Consider the following 17,466-nt stretch of genomic DNA (forward strand, 5'->3'; position numbering starts at 1 on the left):
GCCAGGATGGGACAGATTGCGGCTGAACAGTGCGGTGGCCGATCATGCCGTTCATTCTGTAGGCGACTCCTCATGGGGCAGGCAGCGGCCGCTTATTACACTGCGGTGGCCGATCAGGCCGTTCATTCTGTAGGCGACTCCTCATGGGGCAGGCAGCGGCCGCTTATTACAGTGCGGTGGCCGATCATGCCGTTCATTCTGTAGGCGACTCCTCATGGGGCAGGCAGCGGCCGCTTATTACACTGCGGTGGCCGATCATGCCGTTCATTCTGTAGGCGACTCCTCATGGGGCAGGCGGAGGCCGCTTATTACAGTGCGGTGGCCGATCAGGCCGTTCATTCTGTAGGCGACTCCTCATGGGGCAGGCAGCGGCCGCTTATTACACTGCGGTGGCCGATCATGCCGTTCATTCTGTAGGCGACTCCTCATGGGGCAGGCGGAGGCCGCTTATTACACTGCGGTGGCCGATCATGCCGTTCATTCTGTAGGCGACTCCTCATGGGGCAGGCAGCGGCCGCTTATTACAGTGCGGTGGCCGATCATGCCGTTCATTCTGTAGGCGACTCCTCATGGGGCAGGCAGCGGCCGCTTATTACACTGCGGTGGCCGATCAGGCCGTTCATTCTGTAGGCGACTCCTCATGGGGCAGGCAGCGGCCGCTTATTACACTGCGGTGGCCGATCATGCCGTTCATTCTGTAGGCGACTCCTCATGGGGCAGGCAGCGGCCGCTTATTACACTGCGGTGGCCGATCATGCCGTTCATTCTGTAGGCGACTCCTCATGGGGCAGGCAGCGGCCGCTTATTACACTGCGGTGGCCGATCATGCCGTTCATTCTGTAGGCGACTCCTCATGGGGCAGGCAGCGGCCGCTTATTACACTGCGGTGGCCAATCATGCCGTTCATTCTGTAGGCGACTCCTCATGGGGCAGGCAGCGGCCGCTTATTACACTGCGGTGGCCGATCATGCCGTTCATTCTGTAGGCGACTCCTCATGGGGCAGGCAGCGGCCGCTTATTACACTGCGGTGGCCGATCATGCCGTTCATTCTGTAGGCGACTCCTCATGGGGCAGGCAGCGGCCGCTTATTACACTGCGGTGGCCGATCAGGCCGTTCATTCTGTAGGCGACTCCTCATGGGGCAGGCAGCGGCCGCTTATTACACTGCGGTGGCCGATCAGGCCGTTCATTCTGTAGGCGACTCCTCATGGGGCAGGCAGCGGCCGCTTATTACACTGCGGTGGCCGATCATGCCGTTCATTCTGTAGGCGACTCCTCATGGGGCAGGCAGCGGCCGCTTATTACAGTGCGGTGGCCGATCAGGCCGTTCATTCTGTAGGCGACTCCTCATGGGGCAGGCAGCGGCCGCTTATTACACTGCGGTGGCCGATCATGCCGTTCATTCTGTAGGCGACTCCTCATGGGGCAGGCAGCGGCCGCTTATTACAGTGCGGTGGCCGATCAGGCCGTTCATTCTGTAGGCGACTCCTCATGGGGCAGGCAGCGGCCGCTTATTACACTGCGGTGGCCGATCATGCCGTTCATTCTGTAGGCGACTCCTCATGGGGCAGGCAGCGGCCGCTTATTACACTGCGGTGGCCGATCAGGCCGTTCATTCTGTAGGCGACTCCTCATGGGGCAGGCAGCGGCCGCATATTACACTGCGGTGGCCGATCATGCCGTTCATTCTGTAGGCGACTCCTCATGGGGCAGGCAGCGGCCGCTTATTACACTGCGGTGGCCGATCAGGCCGTTCATTCTGTAGGCGACTCCTCATGGGGCAGGCAGCGGCCGCTTATTACACTGCGGTGGCCGATCAGGCCGTTCATTCTGTAGGCGACTCCTCATGGGGCAGGCAGCGGCCGCTTATTACACTGCGGTGGCCGATCAGGCCGTTCATTCTGTAGGCGACTCCTCATGGGGCAGGCAGCGGCCGCTTATTACACTGCGGTGGCCGATCATGCCGTTCATTCTGTAGGCGACTCCTCATGGGGCAGGCAGCGGCCGCATATTACACTGCGGTGGCCGATCATGCCGTTCATTCTGTAGGCGACTCCTCATGGGGCAGGCAGCGGCCGCTTATTACACTGCGGTGGCCGATCATGCCGTTCATTCTGTAGGCGACTCCTCATGGGGCAGGCAGCGGCCGCTTATTACACTGCGGTGGCCGATCAGGCCGTTCATTCTGTAGGCGACTCCTCATGGGGCAGGCAGCGGCCGCTTATTACCGCCCCTGCCTTCCCGATCCCTGCATACACCGTGCAGATCAGAAGCACAATGCGATTACACTGCTGGAGTTTTCCTGAATAGTCTTCTTGTAGCAAAAATACGGTGAGTACGCCGACCTCTAAAAGACACCGTGTGCCCTTACCCTTATTTTGGATAAAAAAAAAAAAATTATATATATTTTATCATTGAACATATTAATCTTGCACTTTTTAACACATAAAATAAAACCTGTTGGACATTGGTGGCGATAGACGTCACCTGGTGTTGAACTTTGTAACCCGACAATAACTCGGTAACTTTGCAAACCCCACGGCCAAGATTTCTAGACGGAGCAGTTCCTGTAAATGTGGGTGTGAAGGTGTGAAGACTTCACTACAGACCTGTAATAACAGGAAAGTCTCCTCGTCAATCAGCCCGCTGCGGCCCCACCCGGGACGTGCCCGCCGCTGCCACAGGTCATGCCTTCCACATGCAGAATAAAGGTCACTGAGGGGCTGGGCTGAAGCTTACGGACCTCCGAGCAAAAAAATGCGGAATTACAAGTTGCCGCCCCAGGAAGGTCTACACCCGCTCTCACAAGGGTTAGAGGACATTTGTGATTTGTACGGAGAGGTTATTGGAGCATCCACCCCTAAAAGTCATCCAGGATGTTCAAAAATAATAACGTATAATCAGCGGGCTCCTGCAGCGCGGCCCGGGTCACAGACAGTCTCCGGGCCTCCCCTTCCAGACAGTCATGTGACTGATCACAGGCCATAGTGGTAAGCACATCCAGTGACTGGCTGCAGCGGTCACAAGCCCGTTTGGCCTGGAGATGAAGCAGAGACTAGTGGACAACCAGGGCAGCTATCCAAGTAATGACTTGTAGACTGGTGGGATTCCCACCGAGCACAAGAACAGGGCTACGATGTCGCGTGTGAATGGGGGCTGCGCAGACAGTGCTCGGCGATCCACGGCGGGACCGTAGAGAATGAACGCAGAGGTGGTCTGCACACGTGGCCACCACAAAATGATTCCAGGAGTATTCCAGAGCCTCAGGATCAGAGGGGGTCTCAGCATATGGGACGATACATGTTGAGAAAACCCCACAAAATGAGATGACAGGAGAGATACCAGCCAATTAGCATAAAAAAGGAAGCGCCACATGCAAAAATGCAAGGATTAAAGATTGATTTTATATATATATATATAAAATCAAACTGCAAAAAACCCCTCCAAATACAAATCCTAAGACCGTACAGAATAGCCCCCCAGAGCACAGCGACCCCCAGATTATCGGCTTCCCTGCAGGCGCTGGACGGAGGCATCTGACCCCCGCACCATCGCCTCTGCCCAGGCTGGTATTTATATCCAGAGAGCAGTAATTATAGAAGGGCCGGCGTCAGCTTCTCGCCCATCAGCGGGCGCAGGACTAATCCTCCTTGGCACCAAGATGAGGAGCCAAGAAGTTCTCAGCATACAATTACCTTCAGGAGTCACCTTTATTGTATGGAGGAGGCGATCATAAAAAGCGTTCGCTGGATGGGCTGCGCGAGGGGGGCACACCGCCTCACGGATGGGCTGCGCGAGGGGGGCACACCGCCTCACGGATGGGCTGCGCGAGGGGGGCACACCGCCTCACGGATGGGCTGCGCGAGGGGGGCACACCGCCTCACGGATGGGCTGCGCGAGGGGGGCACACCGCCTCACGGATGGGCTGCGCGAGGGGGGCACACCGCCTCACGGATGGGCTGCGCGAGGGGGGCACACCGCCTCACGGATGGGCTGCGCGAGGGGGAGAGGGTGCATCGCCTCACGGACAGGTGGCCTGTGCGAGGGGGGTGCATCGCTCCAGCTCTGCTAGCACTGCAGTGTATACCGGGCACGCTGGCAGGTCCCAGCACAATGCCGGTCTTATGGGAGATCTCACTGCACTGACACACTGTCACGAGCCAGGTGATGTACGATACTTACTCCAGGGACTCTATGAGTTTCCTCGGATCCACGGGGGGAGGGTACACGACTTCCTCAATGTGCTTCCGGTTGCAGTTGGCGTATGCGGTCGATACGTGAATGAAAACTTCCAGTTTCTTCATCTTCTGGGCGAGATGTAACAGCTGCTGCGTGGCGATGACATTCAGCTGCATGGCATCACTGCAAGGGACAGAAGACAGACATCAGTACAGAGACTTCACAAGAGTACCAACATGGCCGCCACGGGGTCTTCCCGCAGGCCTCTGGGCACCCTGTGATCACCTCGCAGGTGGGGGGTGCCCAGAATAGCGGCCATACATGCTGCTGGCAGGTTGGCCTTTCAGACCGGAGCTCAGCTGCAGTTACAGATGTACGTCACACATCAGGAAGGGGTTAAAAAGGTCATTAATATCAGACAAGGGGGGGGGTCACAACACAAGGAAAAAAAAATAAAGTGAAACTGAAGACAACAGAAGTGGGTGAGAACAGCGACTAAATAATCCCGAGCGCCGGCGGAGCAGCACGGGGCGACCTCCCCGCCCGGCTCAGGGTCCGTCTATACTCGGCCTATTCTTACATTATCCTCCATTACCGGGGATCAGAGCGGCAGCATCAATGTCATCTGGAGGCCTCTGTGACCTCGCCGGACCAGACGGCTGCCAACTAGGTTCTGCAGGATCTCAGATATGTACAGTACAAACAGCAAGATCACCGTCCATCACAGGAAACAAAACAAATAAATCCTTTCTTTCCTACTGTTGAGGTGCAACATGCTCAATCCAACAGCATCAAAAGGAGCCACCTACAGTAATATAGGCTGGATGTGAGGTCTGCATGTCCTCCCAGTAATACAGGCTGGATGTGAGGTCTGTGTGTCCTCCCAGTAATACAGGCTGGATGTGAGGTCTGTGTGTCCCTCCCAGAAATACAGGCTGGATGTGAGGTCTGTATGTCCCTCCCAGTAATACAGGCTGGATGTGAGGTCTGCGTGTCCTCCCAGTAATACAGGCTGGATGTGAGGTCTGCGTGTCCTCCCAGTAATACAGGCTGGATGTGAGGTCTGTGTGTCCTCCCAGTAATACAGGCTGGATGTGAGGTCTGTGTGTCCCTCCCAGTAATACAGGCTGGATGTGAGGTCTGTATGTCCCTCCCAGTAATACAGGCTGGATGTGAGGTCTGCGTGTCCTCCCAGTAATACAGGCTGGATGTGAGGTCTGCATGTCCTCCCAGTAATACAGGCTGGATGTGAGGTCTGTGTGTCCTCCCTGTAATACAGGCTGGATGTGAGGTCTGTGTGTCCTCTCTGTAATACAGGCTGGATGTGAGGTCTGCGTGTCCTCCCAGTAATACAGGTTGGATGTGAGGTCTGTGTGTCCTCCCTGTAATACAGGCTGGATGTGAGGTCTGTGTGTCCTCCCTGTAATACAGGCTGGATGTGAGGTCTGTGTGTCCTCTCTGTAATACAGGCTGGATGTGAGGTCTGCGTGTCCTCCCAGTAATACAGGTTGGATGTGAGGTCTGTGTGTCCTCCCTGTAATACAGGCTGGATGTGAGGTCTGTGTGTCCTCTCTGTAATACAGGCTGGATGTGAGGTCTGCGTGTCCTCCCAGTAATACAGGTTGGATGTGAGGTCTGTGTGTCCTCCCTGTAATACAGGCTGGATGTGAGGTCTGTGTGTCCTCTCTGTAATACAGGCTGGATGTGAGGTCTGTGTGTCCTCCCAGTAATACAGGCTGGATGTGAGGTCTTGTGTGTCCTCCCTGTAATACAGGCTGGCTGTGAGGTAAGGCTGCCCCCTCCGGAAATACAGGCTGGATGTGAGGTTAGTCTTCCCCCCCTAGAAATACAGGCTGGATGTGAGGTCAGTCTTCCCCCCCCAGAAATACAGGCTGGAAGTTAGCTATGCACGTCCTGCCCTTTCTGAAGGCTTAGATGCTTTCTTTCCTCTCCACACTGATCTACTGTGTACAACCTCCTCCCCATTCCTGCTGCTAACTAACAAATCTGAGTAGTGGGGAAGACTACATAGGAAGTTCCTCAAATTTGTATTTGGGAAGCAAATAATAAAAAAAACAAAAAAAAAAAAACAAAACAGAAGTGCCCATGGCTTTTACTCCTGATAAGTAATTAAGATGTCTGCAGTAGTTCCTGAATACAAAGTAATGTCAGAATGGGAGGCTGCCTACAAGTAGCCATGATTGTCAGAAGTGACCTCTCCCCATTATGCGGGGTGCCTGGAGCGCCCCCTGCTTGCTGAGAGCTGCAGAGACATGCGTGCTGCTGCACAGGGACAGCTCACCTCCTCTCCCGGGCCTCGGATCTGGACACCATGTGCTGGGATTTCATTGGTGACACCGATTCCTCGTTATGTAATATTCCAGTGTGTTTTGGCTCTTACACCAAGGTAACACGAGTTATCCTGAAATAGCTGCTGACACTGCGGCGACCATGATGACATGAGCCGGAGTGACATTTCTGACCGGGACCAGTCATGAGCCATCTGACATCTCCGCAGTGATCGCCGGCACACACGGGTACGAGATACCGACAGTAAGGGGAGATGGTGCTGCCATGAGCAGGCTGGCAGGCAGCGAGGAGACCAACAGATGGATACGGATATCCGTGACGTATCTCACCGCCAATATCAGCTGGAGATTACACAGAAGCTGCGCCTTCTTAAAGTGAAACACGCAGCAATAATAAACCAGATCGTGACTGCAGACGTATCAAGGTGGAAGATACAAGTAGTTAGCGACCATAACACCGGGGTGCGTGCACACGTCACGGTCCATAAAATACGACTGTATTGAGGCAGAGTGACGAGTGACAGCCGCCATGCTATAAACTAAGTAGGCCAGAGTCGTCCTACAGGCTGAATTCAGACGTCTGCCAAACAAGCCAAGGGCGGCCCGTGTCTGTCAGCAGCCGCTAATACTACTCTAAGGCTGTGAGTTTGGGTCAGTAAATCCACGGTAGGCATCTCCCAGTGATTCACTAAGGGCGAGACCTGTCAATCAACATCCTCGATGCTCAGACTCAGGCTGGTAGAGCTGTGCCGCCCCTCGCCGCCCCCGGCATTAATAGCTTTTTTGTCTCCCTTTGGATACACACTGAAACGGCAATAAACTCACCGGAGCGACTCATTGAAGCGCACGGTGGCAGCGCAGTGGAACACTATATCAATGCAGTCTATCAACATGTCCTGGTCTTCTCGGCTCAGGTCCAGCTCCGGCTGCGTCAGTTCACTGCTCACCGCAATCAGCTTCTCGGCACAACACGGCTGCTCCTCTCTCAACCGGTCAAACAGCTGAAGGAGGGAAAGACACCATCAATGACATATCCAGAAACATTAATACCCATGAGCTGCGCACCGGGACATATTACAGTAGATTCGGGAAGTGTTCATGGACACTTTCATTGTTAAACACCCCAGTATAAACCGTCAGGACTGTGCGACACTGTGTACTACACTGGAACGGTGAGGTCACGCCGGGCCTAGGTGGCGGGGGCACAGACATACTCAGGAGGGTCTCCAGAGCTGCTGAATCTCTGCTCAGGAGCAACGCAGGGCCCCGACCTTGGCTCCGGAGGATCGACACCCACGCCAATGACGAAAGGTCTCGCCTGCAATCACACTTCAATTTTAGATGCAGGTCTTAAAACTAAAGCCAGAAGTGGATCTAATGGCAAAGGGACGGCTCTATCCTTCCCCTATGATTTCCATTCCTTACAAATCTAATATATATATACTAGATTGTGGCCCGATTCTAACGCATCGGGTATTCTAGAATATGCATGTCCCCGTAGTATATGGACAATGATGATTCCAGAATTCGCGGCAGACTGTGCCCGTCGCTGATTGGTCGAGGCAACCTTTATGACATAGTCGCCATGGCAACCATTATGACATCTACGTCGATACTGTGCCCGTCGCTGAATCAGAAACGTGGGATTTCTACGTCCTTTATGACATCATCGTCGCTGTGCCCATTGCTGATTGGACGCGGGATTTCTACGTCGAGACGCGGGATTTCTACGTCGATGCTGTGCCCGTCTTTGATTGGTCGAGGCCTGGCATCGGGTATTCTAGAATATGCATGTCCCCGTAGTCTATGGACAATGATGATTCCAGAATTCGCGGCAGACTGTGCCCGTCGCTGATTGGTCGAGGCAACCTTTATGACATCATCGTCGCCATGGCAACCATTATGACATCATCGTCAGAGAGATATATATATATATATATATATATATATATATATATATATATATATATATATATATATATATATATATATATATATATATATATATATACGGGAGGCCAAAAATAGAGTCCATCCGGCCATGGCCACGCTGGTCGGCATCGGTAACCTGCACCCCAGACTGTAGGACCAGGAGCTCTCCTACACACGTATGCGAGGCCGCGTGCACGCAGCCAATGACCGCGCCATTACTCTGCGTTATTCTGAGATTTAACCGCAGCACCATTATTGGCCACGTGCAGGCGTCTCCAGCCGACAAAGGCAGCAGTGATATCTGTGCCCGGCGTCAGATAAAAGCATCAGTGATACAAAGCACAATGTGAAATGGCACGAAGAGAACACGCAAGAGGCGACTGTGGCCGCACGTGGCAGCCTTGTACACAAACGCCGGCTGGGGTGGAGGGGCTTCAGTGGGCAAGTTCTACTTATTTCACCGATGTACGGCAGGATAAGTCACCCTACGGCACGCACAATCCATCTTTCTCGTCTCACGGTCCCTTTGTTCTGTCACCATGGCAGACAAGCGTCTCTACCAGGAGAGCGCGTCACTTTAAATCCACGTGGGAACCATCGCTGCCCTCATCGCTGGTGTAAATGTCATGTAACGCACGGAGATGTTGTGCAAGTATCTCAAGGTCGAGCCGACAGTAAGGGTACCGTCACACTATAACATTTCGATCGCTACGACGGTACGATTCGTGACGTTCCAGCGATATCGTTACGATATCGCTGTGTCTGACACGCAGCAGCGATCAGGGATCCTGCTGAGAATCGTACGTCGTAGCAGATCGTTTAGAACTTTCTTTCATCGCTGGATCTCCCGCTGTCATCGCTAGATCGGTGTGTGTGACACCGATCTAGCGATGCGATCCAATCCAGCGATGCGTTCGCTTGTAACCAGGGTAAACATCGGGTAACTAAGCGCAGGACCGCGCTTAGTTACCCGATGTTTACCCTGGTTACAAGCGTTAAACTAAAAAAAAAAAAAAACAGCACATACTTACATTCTGGTGTCCGTCAGATCCCTTGCCGTCTGCTTCCCGCACTGTGACTGCCGGCCGTAAAGTGAAAGCAGAGCACAGCGGCTGTGCTTTCACTTTCACTTTACGGCCGGCAGTCACTGAGTGCGGGAAGCAGACGGCAAGGGATCTGACGGACACCAGACTGTAAGTATGTGCTGTTTGTTTTTTTTTAGTTTAACGCTTGTAACCAGGGTAAACATCGGGTAACTAAGCGCGGTCCTGCGCTTAGTTACCCGATGTTTACCCTGGTTACCCAGGGACCTCGGCATCGTTGGTCGCTGGAGAGCTGTCTGTGTGACAGCTCCCCAGCGACCACACTACGATTTACCTACGATCACGGCCAGGTCATATCGCTGGTCGTGATCGTAGGTAAATCGTATAATGTGACGGTACCCTAAGATGTCAGAGCTCCGATGCACCAGCGCTGAAGAGACCCCAGAGGTTATCGTCTCTGCAGCTCAATGCAATCTAGTGTTCTCTGTTAGCAGCCAGCAGACGGCTCAGCACCCACCTTGCAGCTCATCATTTCTGCCACCCGCTCCTGAGGCTTCTGGCTCGCTTTGGGTCGCACCAGCACATACACGGCCCTAATCCCTGGGCAAGATCTCAGCAGCTTCTCCAGGAGAACCTTGCCCATGAAGCCGGTGGCTCCGGTGATGAGGACGTTCTTCCCTCGGTAGAAATCTGGAATGGATGCCATGGTGAACCTGAAGTACTGCCGGGAAGAACAGAGAAAGTACGTGAAAGTGCAAGACAGATATCCCAGCAATGTCTACAATGCCTCCCCCTCTCACCAGTACTCAAGGGGGCCCACACCTCCCTCTCGCCTGCACCCACCCACTGGGGGACCCGCGCCTTCCTCTCACACCCACCCACGGGGGCCCACACCTCCCTCTCGCCTGCACCCACCCACCGGGGGCCACGCGCCTTCCTCTCACACCCACCCATGGGGGCCCACACCTCCCTCTCGCCTGTATCCACCCACCGGGGGCCCCGCGCCTTCCTCTCACACCCACCCATGGGGGCCCACACCTCTCTCTCTCTCGTCCGCACCCGTGGGGGCCCGCAGATCCCTCTCGCCTGCACCCACCCACCAGGGGCCCCGCGCCTTCCTCTCGCACCCACCCACGGGGGCCCACACCTCCCTCTCGCCTGCACCCACCCACTGGGGGCCCCGCGCCTTCCTCTCACACCCACCCACGGGGGCCCACACCTCCCTCTCGCCTGCACCCACCCACCGGGGGCCACGCGCCTTCCTCTCACACCCACCCATGGGGGCCCACACCTCCCTCTCGCCTGTATCCACCCACCGGGGGCCCCGCGCCTTCCTCTCACACCCACCCATGGGGGCCCACACCTCCCTCTCTCTCGTCCGCACCCGTGGGGGCCCGCAGATCCCTCTCGCCTGCACCCACCCACCGGGGGCCCCGCGCCTTCCTCTCGCACCCACCCACGGGGGCCCACACCTCCCTCTCGCCTGCACCCACCCACTGGGGCCACGCGCCTTCCTCTCGTACCCACCCACAGGGGCCACGCGCCTTCCTCTCGCACCCACCCACGGGGGCCACGCGCCTTCCTCTCGCACCCACCCACGGGGGCCCACGCCTCCCTCTCTCTCGTCCGCACCCGTGGGGGCCCGCAGATCCCTCCCTCTTTGCATCACGGCCCCGCACAGGACAAGGTGTAACCAGCTCATACATGCGCCATGCCCCACATGCAATCACCAAGCTGCTGTACGGCACGGCGGCCCCACAGATCTCAGCTTCCTGGACCTGCTCTCATTATATCACAACAAGTACATAAAACGGAAATAACACTGGAGGCGAATGATCTGATAGTCACTGAACGTACAGGAGGAAGTCAGGCGCTCAGGCCAATACCGCACCGTAATATCACCACTTCCTCATCTGCACCCAACGGGGAGAACGCGACAGAACTGATGAAATCCCAGCACAGCTAGTCCTGACCCTGCCGCTGTGCCGATAACACTCTGCTGTACTGTCCTAACCCGGGACGGCATTCCCCAGCTCAGCCTAACCTCGGGGGCACCACAATCCAGCCCAGACGAGCACCGGGGCCACCGCCAACCATTCCAAGACCAAACGAGCAACGGGAAGCACCGCCACACAGTACAAGACCAAACGAGCACTGGAGGGCACCGCCAACTAGTTCTAACCCGGGACGGCCACCAAGGAAGCCATAAGGCAACCCCCAGCTCAGCCTAAGCTCGGGGGCACCACAATCCAGCCCAGACGAGCACCGGGGGGCACCGCCAAACAGTACAAGACCAAACGAGCACCGGGGGGCACTACCAACCATTCCAAGACCAAACAAGCACCGGAGGGCACCGCCAAACAGTACAAGACCAAACGAGCACCACCAACTAGTCAAGCGAGCACCGGGGGACACCACAATCCAGCCCAAACGAGCACTGGGGGCACCGCCAGGAGACTGCATCAGTATCTGGGCTGTTATTGGACGCTACACGTCCCATGAGTCACCCCCACAATCACTGCCAGAGCCGGATCCCTGCCAGCTTGGATCATGACTGGTGCAGTGCAGTCGGCCAAAACACACTTTGTTATGTACCAAGGGTGGAAAACGCTTCATATTTTCCTATCAGGCCAAGGACCTAGAAGCCTCCATTGTACATGTACCTAACAGATCGCATGCCACGTGCTGCCGCCATATTTGTATCAGTCGCAGTCTGACAAAGGGGGATACAACAGGGCTCTCACTTCCCTCGCTCTGCACCTGGACATAAAGGTGAACATGGCGGTGTGATAGACGAGAGAATGGCCACCCCTATACTGCAATCATTACATACATGTGCAGGAAACCTTCCACATTTATGGTCTCCGGCTGAGGGCTGTAAATCTACCACCAATGTAATTCCTCTCGAGATAAAAGCCACCGCACCGGAGCCGGTCAGAGACCACCAAACCCCTGACCAGAAGCTGGAAGAGGCTCATCACAGCGGTGGTCCTCACTTCTGCCCCTGCTGAAGACGGCAGCAGAGCTCAATACAATGTGCGGAAACAGGGAAAGTGTCTCAGCCCCAGAGAATAAACCATTTCTGAGACACAATGTAGCAAACACCCAGCAGTGAGGTGAGGCTTCGGTCAGAGGGGGGTTCCCATCTCAGGATGTGTTTTCATCCACTGGTGACTGACCACAATCCGTCATCAGCCCCAGAAAGTTGGCGATAAGGGGGGGGAATGTAAGGTGCATTCACGCCGGATGATCGCAGCCGATCAGTGGACATTTACTAGGCTGCCGGCCGATAAAGATGGAGCCAGACGGTGGATCAGTGTCCCTGCTCGGAGCGTGCATCTATACTGTAATAATGGGGCTTCTTTTAATAAGACATTTTTAATAAGATTTGTATCAAGGGTACGGACTTTTCAGAAGACTTTTGCAATGATTGCGAAGAAGAAATTGATTGATAACCAGGGCTATGCAAGATAAGAGAGGAGCTTATCAGGGTAAACTACTACCTATTGATTAGCGCAAGTGGCTGTGAGAGCAAAGTCATAAAACACTGATAAGCAAGCGCTCCATAAAACACTGGTGCGGCAAGCCGAGAGCGAGGATAAAGGGGTGCGACACGCGGTGGCACTGCGACCTCGCTCCGCTATTCACCACATTGCATGGCCGGACCCTCCCCGAGGTCCGGGGACAAGGGATGCTTTGTCCTTCCAGATCGTCTGGATGTAAGATGTGGACCCCAGCCTGGAGTTAGATTTGTTCCACAAGGGAAAAAAAAAAAGATTTAAAATTGCAATTGACCGAATCATTGATGCAAATGGAAAACCGCCTCTAACTTTCTGCTGCAAAAGTTACTTCTTACAGCCCCCCCCTTGTTAACAAGACCCCCAGAACCTGCAACAGGTAATGGGGGGGCTGGAGACGTCGCTGCGACCCCCTGTACATATAAGTAACCAGATATTGACATCTATACATACAATCGTCATATGGCACTAATCCAACATTTTGGGGGGCAATAGTGTTTTCCCCCCCAGTCACCACTCACCCCTCTGTCTATTAACACTACCCCACAGCTGCATTTAAATGGACGCTAAATTATAGATCTTAAAGGGATTGTCCAGAATTAGAACATGGCTGCTTTCTTCCAAAAACAGCGCTGCCTCTGATCACAGGTCATATCTGGTATTGCAACCCTTTGAAGTGAATGGAGCCGCGCTGCAATGTCAGACAGAACCGATGGGCAGGGCTGCCTCTGTTTCTCTACACCTGAACCTTCCTATAAAGCCTCACACCCCATACCACCCATCAGCCATCCAGAGCGGTGCGTGCCCGGGTGGCTCGATTCCCTGGGCGCCCATTACATTCATCTAGCCACGTATAATGCACGGCTCTAATGGGTCAATTACAAGGAGACAAGCAAAACAAACAGCAAAAGAGCTCAACAGGTGCCTCCAAGACCGCGGCAAAGCTGGAAATGCAAGCAGGGAGGCAGCAGATCAATGGGCAATGTACTGTATGACCACTGCCGGGACCCAGCCGAGCACAAGAGCGGGGCCCCAAGAGTCCCCTGTGTGAATGGAGCTATAATAAGTATCCCCCACCCCCAGGGTCTCAGCAGTGTTAGACCACCCCCCCACAGGTCTCAGCCCACGGACCAGCCCTCCCCTTCCCCAGGGTCTCGTCTTCAGACAATTGTTGTAGCGGTACATGTCTGCAGTCACCACTAGGGGGAGCTCCGTGTCCACCACTGTAACAATGTAGAGCAGTATGCACAGAGCTCCTCGGCTCCCTCTAGTGACTGCAGCAGGAAGAACATTTCATTCCATTATCAATGGGAAAGATTTGGAGCCCAGTCTTAGAGCACAGCGCCGGGGACAGACGGCTGTAGGTAAGCCGTTTCATTAACGATATCGTTGCTACGTCACAAATAGCAACGATATCGTTAACAATATCGTTATGTGTGAAGGTACCTTAAGAAATAACCAGGGCTCATGCACTGTCCACATAGGAGGGTTAGAAATCTTGATGACAAGTAAATCATGCAATGTAAACCCCAATGCTCATAGGACTCCGGAGGACCCTGCAGGCTCCACATGGGGTCAGATTTACCTGCTCTTTGGTGGATGCAGATCAGACAGGGGGTCATCACTACAGAGGTCAATGGACCTGATAATACGGCCGAGTCCTCTCAGGTAAAACCTGTTCACACCGACACATTATAGTCACAAGTCCAGAGCAAGCGACTCTACAAGGGGACCTTCACCCACCGGCCCGAGCCATCACATGTATCGCACGGCTTCTTCTAGTTGCCCGCATCAGACTATGGGGTAAAGCTGAACCTTTCGGCTCTATAATTGCCCCAGGGGCCCCTTCTTCACCATCAGATTACATACAGGGTGCACTTTGTTGCGGAATAGTGACTATTACGCTAAGGCCAGTTATTCATCTGTGCATAAAAAAGGATTGTGAGCGACGTCTCCTGCGATCAGGACCGGGGACTCGCAGCTTCCTCCGCCGGGAGCTAAATGTGCAGCACTATGAACATCCATAGTATTATTAGAAAATGACCCAAAAAAAGAGTCAGGTGCCGGCGTCACATTTCCACCAGTCACCTGAGCTGCTTATCTCCACGTTATCAGATGCTCCAGACACAAGAGATTTATCAAAAGCAGAGGAATAGAAGTGGAGCAGTCGCCATAGCAACCACGGAATAAATGCAGGACTCTAATCAGTTGCTATAGGCAACCCCCCAACTTCCCTCTTCAGTAGAATCTTCATAAATCTCCCTGAAAATGACGTCTTTTCCTGCCCAGTCCACATCAGTAAACTACGCGGCGATTTTACATCAATACGAGCCGATATGACATCCTCCAGGGATGGCGGTAACTCCGGAAACGTCAACGGCACGGGATGTCCTCACCATTGTACATGTAATACATATGGCCGCTCCCATGTTACCACACAAAATCAGAAACGGCAAACCTCAAAAACGGGGCGAGACGCCTATAGGGTGAGCGTCCTCCGGAGACAGCTCCGCACCGCCATATAGTGGAGGAGCAGCCATTGTCAGCAGGCGAGGGAAAGACAAGCAATGTGGTCAGAAGATTAAAACCGTTTATTCCACCACATGCACCGGATGAAGCAGGGTGATATCAGACAGCTGCCAAACAAGTGAACAAAGCCCAAGACTTAAAGGGATCATCCACTACTGGGCACCCCCAGGTCCTGCAGTGTTCCTTTAAGTGGGTTGTAACCATGGAGATTAGCGGTTTGGGTCATTTCAGCACATAGAAGGGGGTTGGCTTTTCTACTAAAACAAGGAAGCACTGTCCTATCTCAGGCAGAGGGCGACTACCTGACTATCTTTGAGGGGCTCCCCAGGACCACTCACGCCCGCACCGAGTCCTGTGGGTGCAGATGACCTGGCGTCTGCACATACGCACGCAGCCAGGTATCAGCACAGGTCCTAATGGATGCCTGCCGATCATTGCCATTAACATTAAAAGCAAAATAGTAAAGTTATTGGCGTCTACCCAGAAGAGAAGCAGCAGCTGCACCGGGCACAATGCGGACAGGCCGGGATTAGTACCGGGGCGGAGGAGCATGAGCGTGCCACACTCCTCGCCATTTACACATGCTTCATTGCTGGTGGCGAGGAATAAAGCCGATAAGGAGATTTCAGGAGTGAAGTTGCAGGTTGGATGGGATTGTGTAATTCCTGGAAAGCAGAGGTAACACCCGGGCCGTGGCTGCGAGCTCAGGTTGCTGCGGGACGCTCCATTATGCTACATATTGCACCGCAGTTAACTGCAGTTTCTGGTAAGTTTGCATTCAGCAGAGACAATCACCCGCGAGAAACACGAGGCGATTCACAAAATAGCGCTGGGACGTTCCTGGAGGTAAATGGCAGAATTACTGGGGTCTTTCCAGCTGTACTTTGGATTAAAATAAATGTTTTCCATTTCACAATGTTCATGCAATTCATTAGGCTGTATCACTAAAATGCATGGGGGCCTGGTCCCTGTGCCGCGGGGGTACGGGGTCACTGTGAGGAAGGCAAGCAGTCGCCGGACCCCCACTAATCAGGAGGAGATGTTGATTTCCTAGGTATATGTCTCCATATTTAATTGCAGGAACCCTTTAATGTGGTGTTTGTAAACTACGGTCCTCAAGACCCACCAAAGGGTCAGGTTATCAGGATATCCCTAGTATTGCACGAATGATAATTCCATCACCTGCTCAGGCATCCAGTCCATCGCCTGTGCAATATCCATCCAGTCCATCGCCTGAGCAATATCCATCCAGTCCATCGCCTGTGCAATATCCATCCAGTCCATCGCCTGTGCAATATCCATCCAGTCCATCGCCTGTGCAATATCCATGCTATACTGCTGTAATACACTCCGGCGAGTACAGATATAAACCTCTTCTCCAGTACGGCAAAGGTCGGATTAGAGGAATAACACATGACTGAGGCGATGGCCATGGGAACACAAAGGTCTGCATGGGAGCTGAGTACACAAAACAGTGGGGTTTCCTGCAATACGGTTTGCAAGACTGCTTCCTTACACAAGTAAAGGCGCAACAAGAAAGGAAGTTGGTTGCACAAGTATTCACGCACTTCACATCATATCTTTACTTTCATCGCCCGAGTCTGTGCAAATACAGAAATCACGAAGAGCCCTCGACGAGGAACATGCCGATGGAACGAGAAACAAAAACATGGCGAAGTCAGCAAGAATGAAATTAATGTCACATCTGCAGTGGGCGAGAGAATGACAAAGCAGCACAAATCTGAGCCCTCGGCTCCTGCCCGGGCACTGCCCGAGGGGAAAACAACCGTGGGAACTGGGACGGTTAAATTCAGATCCCCAAAAATTAACACCCCGGGGTGTGAGAAGTGAGAGGAACAAAGATAGAAAACCATGAGGTTTCATGAAGTGCCAAAAATAAAGGGCGGAAACTCACGCCATGGCTCTGGGGTGTCGTGCCAGATACAACGTCACTG

At 53.9% G+C, this 17,466-nt stretch overlaps 1 protein-coding gene across 4 annotated transcripts in view; it reads right to left on the reverse strand.

Moving 5' to 3' along the window:
• Positions 1-17,466, reverse strand: part of FAR1 (fatty acyl-CoA reductase 1) — a 48,973-nt gene that overhangs the window by 27,333 nt on the left and 4,174 nt on the right. For all 4 annotated transcript variants that reach the window (XM_069739212.1, XM_069739211.1, XM_069739210.1 and 1 more), the window contains exons 2-4: positions 9,982-10,185; positions 7,315-7,490; positions 4,184-4,363 (exon numbers count right to left, since the gene is read on the reverse strand). In XM_069739212.1, the coding sequence (XP_069595313.1) occupies positions 4,184-4,363; positions 7,315-7,490; positions 9,982-10,170 (545 nt within the window). In that variant the 5' untranslated portion in view covers positions 10,171-10,185. The remainder of the gene's footprint in view (positions 1-4,183; positions 4,364-7,314; positions 7,491-9,981; positions 10,186-17,466) is intronic.

Source organism: Ranitomeya imitator, chromosome 9 (assembly GCF_032444005.1).
Source record: "Ranitomeya imitator isolate aRanImi1 chromosome 9, aRanImi1.pri, whole genome shotgun sequence".
Classification (NCBI taxonomy): Eukaryota; Metazoa; Chordata; class Amphibia; order Anura; family Dendrobatidae; genus Ranitomeya; species Ranitomeya imitator.